Genomic DNA, 15962 nt, shown 5'->3' on the forward strand with positions numbered 1-15962 from the left:
AAGAGTTAATGGACGTTTGTATTTTTTTATCTATTTTTTTATTTCTGGCATCTATCTGCTGCGTCTTGAATTAGTTACCGGAGCAGGACAGGGCTACAGAGTTTTATTAACCACTGTCTGGGCTGAGGTAGTTTGATTAACGTCAGTCTGGGGCGTACACACAGGTGGGTGGAGTATGATGTTGAATAGAGTGAGCTGCCTACAAGGCAACACCAGCGTGCACAGGCAAAAATGACGAGCACCCTTGACTCGTTCCAAGTCTTTGTAAAGATGCTGGCGTGATTATAATTGAAATATTAACATTCTTAACGTCTTACTGTATTGTCACTCAATAACGGCTGTATTGTCATTCTCACAGATGCACACCGTATGGTCCCTCCCCCATTCCTTGTTTGTCTGACTGGAGCTGCTGCCTGCTCTGTTTCTCATGTGCTACATCTCTGCTAGTCATAAAAAAGGAGACATTTTCTTTTTTTTGTATAGCATTGCATTACATATTTTTAAGAAAAATGAGTAACATTCCTTTAAGATGAAGATGGGCACATGTTAGTGATTCTTCACACCTCAGTATTGTGTATAGTAAGTCAGTAGGTCTTTTTTCATAAACCATAAAAATAGATACTACAGAGACTACACTGGGGCTTTAAGGGAAACACTCAGATGTTATGCAAGCAGCCCCAGTCCCTTACCATCGACAATACTCTACAGTATTACACAACTTCCAATTGGTAATATTGAATGTTTCTTTTAATGTTTCTGTCTGTTCTGAATCACTGCAGTGTAGCCCCACAGGCAGCAGCAGTAAACCCCTTCTACTCTGCAGCCTGACAAAAATACCAGCATGTGAAGTATGAAGTGTCTTTGTCAGAGGGCCACGCCAAATACATCGTTTAGCTCTACAGTTCCCCGCTTCACTTAGGGAAAAAAAAAAATCAAGGAAAGATTTTACTATTGAAAATGCTGTGTCTATTCTTAAAGTGTGCTTTGGAGAAAAACAAATATCCCAATTTCCATGACCTAGGTCTAGGCTTCCTATTAAATGTACATTATTATAATTTTTTATTGGTTTCCGTCACATAACGAATGTTGCGGGTGTAGCAAAATACTTGTGTATCAGCTCCAAACCAATGCCCCTGTTTAAATAAAGTAACCAATAATAGAGAACAAAAAAGAGAGAGCCCACTCAAATGCACTAGGTGTGTCCTTTCTCACTATCATGGGGCATAGGTTTCTAATGCATTGGGTGGAGGCCTGTTGCTGCTTTGTGCTTGTACATTGTATTTTAATTACATTACCTGGCACTGTGTTGTTTTGTATTACGACACGTATTCCTGGAAAATTATTTGCATTTGTTTATAATATATAGGTGAATATCTTTCACAATTACAGATCTGGCTATGGACCCAAATTTGTCTATATAATGGAGCACATTACAGTAATGTCAAGAAGAGTAGCATAAAGGTCAGCACCATGTAGTTTTACTTTACCGTACAGTAGAGGTCAGTGCAATATAGTTTTACTAAACTGTATCATAGAGGTCAGAGCAACATAGTACATTACTATACAGTACAGTAGAGGTCAGTTCAATATAGTACATTACTATACAGTACAGTAGAGGTCAGTTCAATATAGTACATTACAGTACAGTAGAGGTCAGTTCAATATAGTACATTACTATACAGTACAGTAGAGGTCAGTTCAATATAGTACATTACAGTACAGTAGAGGTCAGTTCAATATAGTACATTACAGTACAGTAGAGGTCAGTTCAATATAGTACATTACTATACAGTACAGTAGAGGTCAGTTCAGTATAGTACATTACTATACAGTACAGTAGAGATCAGTTCAGTATAGTACATTACTGTACAGTACAGTAGTGGTCAGAGCAATATAGTACATTTCTGTACAGTACAGTAGTGGTCAGTTCAATATAGTACATTACTGTGTAGTCCAGTCCTAGGGATCACAAAGTATCTCACAATTTGGTTGAACTAGCTCATTAGAATCAAATAGTCAAAGGCTTGATGATTAGTTGACAAGTTGATTCAGGTGGGCTAGCTATGGAACACATGTAAATCCATTGAACAGCTGTAGTTCCCCTGGAGAGGTTAGACAACCACTGGCCTAAAATGAACACACAAATACACACGTGTGCAGTTACTTTCCCAGTCTGGTCTCCATGTGTTTTTGCAGTAAAGCAGACACCAGAAGCATAGCTTTTTGGGGCAGGTCCTTGAGGCCGGTGCACTTGGCTCCTTCTGACGTTCCAACCGTGTGGCTGTCTGCTCCCCTCCACCTCCCCTCCACCTCCCCCTTCTCTCCTGCATTCCAAATGGCACTCTGTTCCCGGCATACTGCACTACTTTTGCTTTGCAGTTTTACAGGCTCTGGTGACATTTGGGACATATCTGTTGACTGTCCTCCAGGAAAACATTACTAATGGCCCTCAGATGGGATGGCACACAATATCACCCCAATTGCTGCTGCAACGCTAGAGATCCTTTCTTTTATCTTTATGCGTGTCTGTGTCTGCAACCCTAGAAATAGAATTTATTGAATGAACATATGTCCTCGGAGCATGCCATTAATGGCTGGTCTATCCGTGCTTGGAATTATTCTAGCTCTATAGTTTGTGCCCCTGGTAACAAATGGGACAAGGAGTAAAATAAGCCACCATAAATGGTTGTTTTACATGAATACAAGACAGTCCTCAGCAGGGGTCAGTGGCATTGTATTTACTCTCCCCTGATGTACCGTAATTTATTTGGTACATCAATTTATTTGAAAATGTTTGCAAAGTCTCCTTTTTGTCAGATGTACATGAATATATTTTTACATTTATTTAGTTATATTGCAGATCCTCTCATCAATCAATCTTGCAAACATATTCTATAAAGCCCTTTTCACATCAGCAGTTGCCACAAAGTGCTTTTACAGATACCCAGCCTGAAACCCCAAAGAAGCAAGCAGCAAGAGCTAATGTAGATCTGCTTCCAGTTAGTGTATTGATCTTACGATAGCCAGGTGGGACAACCACACAAACCATTTACTGTAAGAACACTTTCAAAGCAGAAGGGAAAGCATTAGTGAAGTGTAGCCTAGATATCATAATAGTAGCTGTTGGTATGTCTGTCCTCTAATCAGTATTTGGCTTATTCTATGGGATACAACGATTCTCAATGTCCAGCCAAGAGGTATCTGTAGAATAACTTATAATGTCCCAATATGAGTCTTTTTCTTCATTATCTCCCTCTGCAGTGTCCCTCCACAGGGCAGAGGAGAAAAAGGGCACATGCTGAAGAAAATAATTGCTCTCCTGCAAGGGCATCCCCCTCCTCTACACACCCCTCCCCTCTGTTTCTTTTGGCTCTCCCCAGCACTCTCGCTTTGTCCTGCGGACTATACCAATCAGAGAGGAGGGGGAGGGGCGAGAGAGGGAAAGAGAAAATAGGAGAAAGCATGTGGTTGGGAGACGGACAGAGTGTCTGAATGCAAGAAAAAGAAAGGAAATATAATAGCTTTTTCATCAGCTGCTGCTACTTCTGCTGGAAAAATTCAGTGTAAAATATTTCCTGTTGAACAAGTGCTAGCCTAGAAATGGAGCTGGATGAATAGAGGGGACAGTGGAAGAGGAAAGAATCTAGAGAGCATCACAGGGATGGGAGATGGAGACAGAGAACAAAACAGAAGGCATAAAAACCACACGGTTCCTGCGTGGAATCTTCTAAACCCAACAAACCACTGGTGCTAGTGCCACCACTGCCTCCCTCGCTCTGCCAGGGAGGGGTTACACTCCACACACACAAACACAAGGGACAGACAGAGAGGAAGAGAGCGTGCAAGGAGACAGGGCTGACATCTGTATGCTGCAGGGTAGATCCGTATTGGACGCAAGGGGAACAGAAGCAGGCGGGACGGGGGAGCCTGACACTTTACACTCACATAAACACAGACTGTGAAAGATGGATGCTACAGGCTAACGGTGGGAGGACGGCCTCACTGTGTGTTCAGCAAGGGGGGAAAGTCTGCGTTCAGCTGCCGGCAGGCAGCGTGAGGGTAAACCAAACAAAAGGCTGGACGGCCAAAACAGTGGAAACGGGACACTGCTGCTGTGAGTACTGACTGGAAACATCTCTCCACCTTCCTCTTTCTCTTCCATGACCCCTTGAGTTTGTCATTACGTGTCAGTTTAAGCTTTTAAGGCTAAAATAGAGCAGGTGTATTAGCATTAAGTGTACTCTTCATTGACTAAAGGGCTAGAAGCTGCTAGCTGCTTACTCACGTGATTCTCTCTATGGAACAAGGCCACCGCAAATGGAATCTTCTGACACTTTGGTGGATGAATGCGTCTTTATGGGCAAGGCAGTATTTCACTGCCAGACAGTGGAACAGCAGAGGCACATGTACCGGCTGGGAGTTGGAATCCGTAACTTTTGTAACAGGGTGGCACAAATGTGTGTTGCGTGTGACTCAACAGCAGGGATCCCAGCTGAACAATAGGCTGGTGGCTCGGTCGCTCGCGGTTCACTGAGCTGTTATTGAGCGCCACCGGCACTAAGTTTATTGTGTGCGTGTGTGAGCCTTTCCATTTGTCTGTGTGACATTGCTGTTGTTGTGTGTGTACCTTGTGCATCAGAGCTGGGGTTTGTACTAGCGCCCAATACTTTTTTTCTCAACTCAAATGTCAGCCTTTTCTGAATTGTATTCAGGGTTTGTCTTCGTTGCACCTGTACTGTGCTGAGAGAAGCCCTGCTGTAGGTATATGGGACAAGCTGTTTGCTGAGCCCAGCCATGCTCTCTAGGTAGTTGTACAGTGAGCGACAGAATTATTGAACCCTGCTTGCAGAGAACTAGGTCATTTGCTTTTTGTATTAGCCTGCGTTGTTTGGAAGAGTCCACAGAAACGGGACAGTGATCGGTTAGCTCTGTTTCCCTGCAGCTCTGTCAAATGAAGTCAACTTTATAAGGACCCAAAAACACTTCCATGTGTGTCTCGCTCCCTCATCCCCAGACTGGGTTTGTTCAGCACACGTTCTAAGCTCTTGAAGAATAAACTCCTTTCTCCTCTGTAGCTCTTTGTTGGGCTTGGAGCTTATTCAAAGTTCTGTCTGTAGAACAGTGTGAGCAAACATAGCTGCTTTAGTTTGGATATTTCAGAGCCCGGGGTTGAGAAGAGTTGCAGCAGTGACTAACAAACATATTATAAGTGAAAACACAGAACACTGAAGAAGAGAGGGAGGTAACGAAAGTGAGGAGTCTCTGCAGCCAGCAGTGCCAAGCCATCTAGAGTTACAGTGGCGCTTAAAACCAAGCTATTCTGCATCCCACACGTAGCCTTGCCTATTTTTTGTAAAGACAGTAAACCTGCTGGCTCCAAAATTAGAGATTGTATGTTTAAATAGTAGGCGAGAAGGCCTTCATGTCCGCTGACAGATATAACTGACAGGAGGCTACTTCTCTAGTTTTCCAATTCCAAACACTCCACCGAGACTATGCCAAGGACACCAATAAACCTCTCCAAAATGTTGGCCCTAGATGTGTGGTGAAGTTGTTTTCTAGCATTTTTCAAGGACGATTCTCTATCCACACAATAGTCAATTTTACGGTCAAATACAGAGTTTTGACAGAGCCATGTCGTTTTTCTGAGTTGCTTGTCAGAAAGCTGGGTCACATTTTGTTAGGCATATTTTCTATATTTTGCAGAAAATAGGTTTGACTTCAGAGGTGCATTTTGAACCTGGCTTTGTTTTTTTCTATTTTGTGACGTTATTCAGATGTGTTTGTCAAGTTCACTCTGTCCTGATTATGAGCGATACCATTTAAGTGTCTTGACCTGGGGGCTATTGGCTGTAAATAATCTTTACCATCACAGTTGAGAAACTCCACAGCCTTCCCAACACTATTCAAAATGGCCTTATTGGAATTGTCACATACACACATGTTTTTTTCAGTTGGGTTGTTGCTGTTTAATGTTGGGTGTGGTCTTGCACCAGTTCCACCTCAATCTGTGTGTTACTGTAACAACGTTTTTGCAAACTTGGTTTGGGCTGAGCCGGCTATTGTTTTCAGTGTGACTGCAGAGGGTCTACCACTCCATAACAATGGGGGAATCTCACGGGCTTGTTGTGATCATTACTACACAAAGACCCCATCAAACCCTGTGTGTGTGTGTACACATATGCATTTGTTGTCTGTGTATGGGCATGTGTTCTTGTTTTCTGCTGAGGTCAGTACTTGGATGCGTCTCCCTGGTAAGCACCCCAGCTCACTTCCTAATGACATGTCAGTCTCATGGATGGGGGAATGAGGTGCGTGTGTGTTTGTGGTTAGTCATGTGTGCCTGTTAGTCTGAGATAGGAAACTGGTCAAAAATAGTAAAACAAGTGTGTGCGAATGGGGTTTAACAGTCAGGGGCCTGGCAGATATGGAGTAGATTTTATTCTGGAACAATGGACAGCGGGGGCCATTCAGTCTGAGTGTCTGTGTCTGTGTGTACCCATGATGTGTGGGTGAACACATGGACTGTTGTCCTTGTGTGTCTGCGGTCTGTGCATGAAGTGACCAAACAAACCATATCATTCCCTACAGTCTTGCAATCAATGGGGTTTTGTGAAACATGCTCTCTGCAATAAGAGTGTTGTGTTATGGTGAACCCCCTTTGTGTGCCACGTTTCTATACAGTTGCTTGTTCCCCCTAGAGCAGGGACAGTCAAGTCGGACCCTCCAAAGTCATAAACCTGCTGTTTGTTTTTCTTCCCCCACCTTGGTTTGCACATCTAAACCAGTTCTGACCTAAAGCAGTGGAACTGGCTTTTGTGTTTACTGTAATCCAACGTGACAATAGTGTGCATAAACTTTCTTTTTGTGAATCTTACCCACGACACTAAGTGAACTACTCAAGATGTCAAAGAACACAGGAGTTCACTGTTGGAGTTGACAAGGAACGGATTGGAAGAGAATAGGCTAGATAAAAGTTATGTACAAATATCACATTATACAACACTTTGGTTGTTCTCAATATTGTTTGTTTTCTAATTTTCATTCATTCTCATTTGCAATTGAATTAAAAGCCACGTTGCCCTGCACTGAAAATGACAGTAGGCCTTAGCATTAAACTGTTATCAGAAACCTGACTGTACATTTGGCCTGTGTCTTTGTCAGGTCCAGAGCTCACAGCCTGTATACATCTGGAGATTATTCACTAGGAACTAAACAGAAGCAAACTGACTGGAATAAGAAAGGAGTTTCTGAACTTGTATACAGTGTATAGTTTGGCATTGATTTTGAAAATATGACTTATCAATAAAACGGTCTTTTATTTAAGGATAATGATCATATGAAGCCGTATATTATCACATAGTTGTTTGGCTCCTTTTTAAATCACGACGATAACAGAAATCACCCAAATTCCCCTGATCAGAAGTTGACATGCTTGAATGTTTGGCCTTGTTACAGACATAGAAGGTGACACACACAGGTTAAAATGGCAATTAAAAGGGATTTTTCCAGACCTGTGGATTTTTAAATTGCGATTAGTGTCTGTGTATCAATAGTCAGTGAGTTTGTTAGCTCTCACGTGGATGCACTGAGCAGGTTAGATACTGAGCCATGGGGAGCAGAAAATAACTATCGAAAGGCCTGCATAACAAGGTAATGGAACTCTATAAAGATGGATATAAAAAGATATCCAAAGCCTTGCAAATGCTATTCAGTACTGTTCAATCAATTATTAAGAAGTGGCATATTTGGGGATCTCTTGATACCAGGCCAAGGTCAGGTAGACCAAGAACATTTCATTTGTTTGGGATACAAATAAAAATTCACAGGTAACCTCAGGAGAAATACAGGCTGTTCTGGAAAAAGATGGTGTGGTCGTTTCAAGGAGCACAACAAGACGATACTTGGAAAAATAATGAGCTGCATGGTCAAGTTGCCAGAAAGAAGCCTTTACTGCGGCAATGCAACAAAAAAAGCTTGGTTACAATATGCCCAACAACACCTTGACATGCCTCATAGCTTCTGGCACACTGTCATTTGGAGTGACAAGACCAAAACAGAGCTTTATGGTCACAACCATAAGCGCTATGTTTGGAGAGGTTTCAACAAGGCCTATAGTGAACAGAATACCATCCCCACTGTGAAGCAAGGTGTTGACTCACTGATGTTTTGGGTGTGTGTGAGTTCTAAAGGCACGGGGTATCTTGTGAAAATTAAAGGCACGATGAATGCAGCATGTTATCAGAAAATACTGGCAGACAATTTGCATTCTTCTGTACGAAAGCTGCGCATGGGACACTCTTGGACTTTCCAGAACGACAATGACCCTAAGCACAAGGCCAAGTTGACCCTCCAGTGGTTACAGCAGATAAAGGTGAAGGTTCTGGAGTGGCCATCACATTCTCCTGACCTTAATGTCATCGAGCTACTCTGGGGAGATCTCAAACATGCGGTTCATGCAAGACGACCCAAGACTTTGCAGGACCTGGAGGCATTTTGCCAAGATTAATGGACAGCTATATCACCTACAAGAATTGATGCCAAAGGGGGAAATACACTGTATTAAGAACTAAGGGTATGCAGACTTTGGGACAGGGGTCAGTTAATTTTTTCTCCATTGTCATGTTTTGTTTTATGATTGTGCCATTCTGTTATAACCTACAGTTGAATGTGAATCCCATAAGAAATGAAAGACGTGTTTTGCCTGCTCACATGTTTTCTTTACAAATGGTACACATATTACCAGTTCTCCAAGGGCATGCATACCTTTGAGCATAACTGTAGATATTCCTATCTAAAATGTTTTGTTGTGGTCTACCGTATTGAATGTAAGCCAGATATCAGTTTCTCTGTGGCCTGATGAGATATATGTAGACACGCTCACCTGCTTTGTGGGATGCTCCGGGCCTTACGGTTCTCATTTAGATTTCATGGAGACAGGGACAGGCAGGCAGTGAGGCTCAGCTGGGAACCCACCAGTCTCCTTAGACCCCTTATGAATATCCCTGCTTTCTTTTTGCTTTGTTCTACCTTTTCCTCTGTCGGCGGTGTCTCTCTGTGTTCTAGTTCTTTTTATGGGTTTCTGTTGTCCTCCATCAGTGATGAGCCTGGTATATTCTATGATTGAGGGATTTGTTGAGTGTGTGTGTGGGGGGTTTCCTCATAGCCCCTATTCACAAAGCATAGCTGAGTAGGGGTGCTGGTCTCCCACCTCAAATATATGAATTATGATTCATTAGACTGATCCGGGATCATCACTCCTCTGAGATGCTTTGTAAATAGGGGCCCTGGGCCAGGATTTAATTGTCAATGCTTTCTTTTGTTTTGATTTCAATTAAAGACAGAGACTCTCTCTTCTCTCGTTTGAAGCAAGTTAAAGGTCTTTTTAAACTGAACACATCCACACCTGTGTGCCAAACCCCAAACCGGGAGCGCTGTATGCATCTTATACCTTCTCTTCTCCGTATCTGCCTCTTCTTTTCTGTATTCTAGCTGGCCCTCGCAGATGAACAGAGTGAAGTGACAAGGAATGGCTTTGAGTCCAAGGAGCTGGTGTACTTGGTCCAGATTTACTGCCAGGTATGATACACACACACTTACACGCACACCCACACACACAAATATATTCTTTTTTTCTCACATCAAATTAATATCCATCACTACATACACTGACCTAAAGGATTATTAGGAACACCTGTTCAATTTCTCACTAATGCAATTATCTAATCAACCAATCACATGGCAGTTGCTTCAATGCATTTAGGAGTGTGGTCCTGGTCAAGTCAATCTCCTGAACTCCAAACTGAATGTCAGAATGGGAAAGAAAGGTGATTTAAGCAATTTTGAGCATGGCATGGTTGTTGGTGCCAGACGGGCCGGTCTGAGTATTTCACAATCTGCTCAGTTACTGGGATTTTCACGCACAACCATTTCTAGGGTTTACAAAGAATGGTGTGAAAAGGGAAAAACATCCAGTATGCGGCAGTCCTGTGGGCGAAAATGCCTTGTTGATGCTAGAGGTCAGAGGAGAATGGGCCGACTGATTCAAGCTGATAGAAGAGCAACTTTGACTGAAATAACCACTCGTTACAACCGAGGTATGCAGCAAAGCATTTGTGAAGCCACAACACGCACAACCTTGAGGCGGATGGGCTACAACAGCAGAAGACCCCACCGGGTACCACTCATCTCCACTACAAGTCGGAAAAAGAGGCTACAATTTGCACGAGCTCACCAAAATTGGACAGTTGAAGACTGGAAGAATGTTGCCTGGTCTGATGAGTCTCGATTTCTGTTGAGACATTTAGATGGTAGAGTCAGAATTTGGCGTAAACAGAATGCGAACATGGATCCATCAAGCCCTTTTACCACTGTGCAGGCTGGTGGTGGTGGTGTAATGGTGTGGGGGATGTTTTCTTGGTACACTTTAGTACACCTTAGTGCCAATTGGGCATCGTTTAAATGCCACGGCCTACCTGAGCATTGTTTCTGACCATGTCCATCCCTTTATGACCACCATGTACCCATCCTCTGATTGCTACTTCCAGCAGGAGAATGCACCATGTCGCAAAGCTCGAATCATTTCAAATTGGTTTCTTGAACATGACAATGAGTTCACTGTACTGAAATGGCCCCCACAGTCCCCAGATCTCAACTCAATAGAGCATCTTTGGGATGTGGTGGAACATGAGCTTCGTGACCTGGATGTGTATCCCACAAATCTCCATCAACTGCAAGATGCTATCCTATAAATATGGGCCAACATTTCTAAAGAATGCTTTCAGCACCTTGTTGAATCAATGCCACGTAGAATTAAGGCAGTTCTGAAGGTGAAAGACGGTCAAACACAGTATTAGTATGGTGTTCCTAATAATCCTTTAGGTGAGTGTAGTACATTATGTTAGCTAGTAGGGTATTTTCACTTCCTTCATCCATCCATGAAAATCTTTAGGGTTATGATTCTTTGTTGTTGTGGAAACAGTAACTGCAAAAAAAAAAAACAACAGAATGAGTGGTGAGGGTTTTCAGGGGAAATGATAGGAAAGCAACACTAACACCATAAGGTGTTCAGTAACAACAAAACACTCTGGCATAATACCATCATAGACCCCAGATCTTCCACTAAACTTGGCAGTTACATTTCTCTCTCATCAGAGACCTAGAGAGTCAAGTCAATAAAACCCATGTCCAAATAGTAAAATGTTAATCGAAATAGTTTTTGTCTAATAATTTGCTCTGGAGTTTCCCCAAAATTAGATTTTCATCTCTTGTGACTTTTGAGAAAGGTTCACTAAGGTCGTGCCTCTCTTTCATTCACGTGATGTACTTTCCCATAGCCACAGTGGGCCACAGGTCCCACGCAGCACGCAGACTGGTTCAACCCCTTCCACTGACTCACTTCATTCAGTTTTCTCACATTTTTTTCTCCACATCGTATTCTATTTGCAAGGCCTTGGCAATGCTGTGGAAAATGTGTGGCTTTGTCCTTGGAAATTTCATCTCTCCCTGGCTTGGCGCTGGAAAGGAACTGAAGCACTGTTGTACTGCTCCAGTAACGTAAAGCTTAAAAGTTAGTGAAGCAGGGTAAAAGTTAGTAGCTCTTAGTACAGAGGGTGTGGGAGAGAAGAAGAGAGAACCCTGCACAAAAGAAATATTAATCTTGTTCCACCAAAGAGTTAACAGTCAAAGTTCCTGGACGTCCCAGAAAGTGAGCACAGCAGATATTATATGGAGCCCCACAGACATATCCATATGTCTTCCCTCCATATGGTTCCTTTCTGGTTAGTCCACTTTGGCTGGGCGACTCGTCCCAGTCAGTCCAGAGCCAGTCAGTCCAGAGCCAGTCCAGCCCTGGCCCCAGTTCAGAGGGATCTTTCTAGGCCAAATCAAAGCAACCAAGGTTTCCCCCCACTTTGCTCCGATTCTGGAGGTTTTAGGTTTGGAATCGCTCTCACGAATCTTAAGAGAAACATTTCCATGGAGAAAAGGTCTGCAGCAGCTTTGAATCGGGTGGCAAGGTGAGGGCAAAGTTTACTCAGTTTGTCCTTGTACCACAGGGTTTTACCATCAGCATACGACTTGTGAAGCATATTCCACCATTTAATTTCTTTGATATACAGGTAGATCATGGTGAGGAAAATGAACAATTCCTTATTGGGAGCACATACCTTTCATCTTTCGTCGGAACAACAGAAGAGGGGATAAAAGGAGAAAGAAACGTAAAATGTTATAACCCAACTAGGGCCTTTATTGCAAAAATAGATGTGACTAAAACAAAAGTGAAAGTATGTTATGTTTGTGTCTTAGGTGGATGGTAAATGGGTTTATGGATATGTATGTCAGTTCTTAAAGGGTGACTGTTTGAAGCAGGGCTCCAGAGGAACCACCCCCAATACATCCTTGAACTTTTGTCTTTTCCCACAGTTCCTTCTCCCCTACTACTCTTTTCCTATTCCACATCTGAATGATGTCCGTTTTAATGCCCCCTGCTACATTAGTCCTTGAGCCCATTTTAAATGTTTCCTATTCCCAGTAAATTGCACGTTGTTGACCTTGCCCCATAGGATGAAAAATAGTGCCCTATGTATGGAATTGGTTGCCATTGTCGACGCAACCTAAGGCTCACATCCGTTGTAGTTGCCTGCCATCAGATTAATACAAAAAAAGACCCGGGCTGCTTAAGTACTTTGCCACAAAGGCTGAATGTCAGTTTAGAGTCAGTGGATAGATCTGCATGAGCTATCGAGTTCTGTACTACCAAATAGCCTCATTGATCACTTTGTCAATGGATCCCAATATTGGCTATTCAGGCCGTCACAGTTAAAGCCAGCTTCAGTGTGGGAAGATTTAGCTGCTCCATTCTGTGTGGGATGATGCCTGTCACAATACAAAATAAAACATCAATATGATTACGCTACTGCACCTGTTTTTGATTTGATTAAAAGCAGTACATCCAATCTGAAATGCAAAAGTAAATCTGTTTTATCCACTGGATGGTCTGAACTGGATTGAGGGTACGCTGTCCGTAGAGGAGGAGATATTGAAATCAGGCAGTCTCCCAGGTTGCTCACTGATTTAACAGCTAAACTAAACCACAGTTAGCACTTAAGTCTTGACATTTCCAAAACTTGAGCCACAGTCTAACACCTCGTTGATCAATTTAAAATGCAACAACGCAAACAAAAGTGTAACGTTTGCAAAGTCTTACACTTCCATTCCTTGTCTGTGAGAGTGATGTCGAGATGAAGAATTTGCACCAAATTAAGTGCACAAATATACATTCACAATCTCAATATTCCTAAAACTGTTGAAATTATTTTGTATTCACTCTGTACACATTGAAAGTTTCATTAACATATTTTCAGCTTCTAATAATACATGAACAAAGTTGACGCCCTTGGTAAAACCAGGCTTGGCCATGTACTTTTTGACTCTTAGAATAATCCCTTACTAATGACTGCACAGGCAGTGGAAGACCAGAATCATGTCTGAAATGATTAGAATGAATGCTTTTAGATGACATTGGCAAGGTTTTCTGTTTCAAGTTTGCTTCTTGTGAGGCAAATCCATTTAGGTACCAGAGAGACACTCCAATAACAATTCAGGCTCGGAGGGATTTTTACTGTGATTTTCAGCTTTTAGGATGCAGTGAAATATACCACCTTCACCATCTTAACATACTCAAGGAAAGATTAAAATAACATCTGTCTGTTTTACAAATGTTTCATTTGGTGTAGCCTATGTTGCATACCTTTACTGGATGTAATGGTTCATTTTGCTGTTGCATATAAGACGGATTCAATAGACCCATCTGAACCCAGATCACACTTAGATCTTGGTGGTGGGCGGAGAACAGGGGTAACCCTATCTTCTGCTGGTTTACTCGTATTTCTAGCCATTCAACTATTCATACTTCCAATGCATTACCCAAAAATCTAGGTTGAAAAGGCTTTCGTGATCTTTAACTCTCCAGAATCTTTTGTGAGAAATCTTTTGTGAGGACAAATTCTCTTTATTCCAGCCATTTGGATTCATTTACTTCTCTAATCCCTTCCTTACTTATCCTTGCATCAGTTTTTTGGCCCTCTCTCACCTGGCAGACTTAAGCTGTGCTTGGGACACCACAACAGCTGGTCCCTGTGAAGTACAATTGGGGTTTATTTACATTACGGTACATTTTCAGAGTCACCGAAGAAGCCTCGAGCCGCTAGATTATTTTGTTCTGTAAACTTGCAGATATCAATAGCTTGACTCATGTGTTTTTGCTCTACAGGGCCGAAGTTGGATTGTGAAGCGCAGCTATGAGGATTTCCGTGTCCTCGACAAGCACCTGCACCTTTGCATCTACGACCGTCGCTTTTCTCAGCTGCCAGAGCTGCCCCGGGTCAGCAGTCTAAAGGATCGTGCTGAGGTAAGATACCTGGTACCTACAAAATATACAGTACAGGCCAAAAGTTTGGACACACTTTCTCATTCAATGCCTTTCCTTTATTTTCATGACTATTTACATTGTAGATTCTCACTGAAGGCATCAAAACTAAGAATGAACACATGTGGAATTATGTACTTAACAAACACTTAACTTTGTGTGGCATTCAGCTGGTCTCTAATCCTAGCTGCTGTCAACCTGCGATTTCTGAGGCTGGTGACTCGGATGAACTTATCCTCAGCCGCAGAGGTGACTCTTGGTCTTCCTTTCCTGGGGTGGTCCTCATGTGAGCCAGTTTCGTTGTAGCCCTTGATGGTATTTGCGACTGCACTTGGGGACACATTCAAAGTATTCGCAATTTTTCGGACTGACTGACCTTCATTTGTTAAAGTAATGATGGCCACTCGTTTCTCTTTACTTAGCAGATTGGTTCTTGCCATAATATCATTCTAACAGTTGTCCAATAGGGCTGTCGGCTGTGTATCAACCTGACTTCTGCACAACACATCTGATGGTCCCAACCCCATTAATAAGGGAATAAATCAATTAACCCTGACAAGGCACACCTGTGAAGTGAAAACCATTTCAGGTGACTACATCATGAAGCTCATTGAGAGAACACCAAGGGTTTGCAGTGCTATCTAAAAAGCAAAGGGTGGCTACTTTGAGGAATCTAAAATATAAGACAGGTTTTCAGTTATTTCACACTTTTTTGTTAAGTACGTAATTCCATATGTGTTCATTCATAGTTTTGATGCCTTCAGTGAGAATCTACAATGTAAATAGTCATGAAAATAAAGAAAACGCATTGAATGAGAAGGTGTGTCCAAACTTTTGGCCTGTACTGTACATGTGACAGTTTTCACTGATTTCAAAAAAATTAACATGAAATGAAAATTGTCCCACATCCTTCCAAAGGTTAAGATCAATGTACTACATATACTACATATAGTACCATATACTGCACTCCTGATTAAATTGAATCAATTCATTAGCAAGCCTGTGATATTAAATAGATTTAGTGGACGTTAAGCCCAAAAGAAAAATGAGGACCCCTGTGGATTCCCAGGACCAGGATTCAATAACTTTATAACGTTATATCAAGCACCACATTTCTAGTGGTTAAAGTAATGCATTGCAAGCTGGCAGGTGAGTCTTTCCATGAATATGATTCAACTGTAGCCTGTGACCTGAGCTGAACCACCTATCATGCCCCTGAACTAGCTTGCAACAAATTAGGACATGTCTACCATTTGTCCAAAAGTGTATTAATAAGTTAGAAAGACCCTACACTTGCATCAGTGTATTGAGGGAGTAGGTCTGTTTAATGATGGAGCAATCCACTTGTGGAATCGCCAGCACCTTTTATTTTCTTGAAAGCTTTGTCACACAGAAGTCTTTTTTGGAATTCTTAAAATCAACTAAGATCTGCCAATACTTCAAAAGTTGGAAGCAGTTTGTTTTACTGTTTTAACTGCATTTCAAGGCTGTGTGTATAGTTCAAGTATAAACAAAGGGTGTGCTTTGAATTAGT

General features: G+C 42.1%; 1 protein-coding gene across 4 annotated transcripts in view; it reads left to right on the top strand.

Annotated features, from left to right (window-relative positions):
- Positions 1-15962, top strand: part of arhgap32b (Rho GTPase activating protein 32b) — a 168336-nt gene that overhangs the window by 102732 nt on the left and 49642 nt on the right. For all 4 annotated transcript variants that reach the window (XM_013134594.4, XM_020048382.3, XM_020048383.3 and 1 more), the window contains 2 exons: positions 9493-9579; positions 14273-14410. In XM_013134594.4, coding sequence (XP_012990048.2) covers positions 9493-9579; positions 14273-14410 — 225 coding nt within the window. The remainder of the gene's footprint in view (positions 1-9492; positions 9580-14272; positions 14411-15962) is intronic.

This window comes from Esox lucius, chromosome 7, assembly GCF_011004845.1.
Source record: "Esox lucius isolate fEsoLuc1 chromosome 7, fEsoLuc1.pri, whole genome shotgun sequence".
Classification (NCBI taxonomy): domain Eukaryota; kingdom Metazoa; phylum Chordata; class Actinopteri; order Esociformes; family Esocidae; genus Esox; species Esox lucius.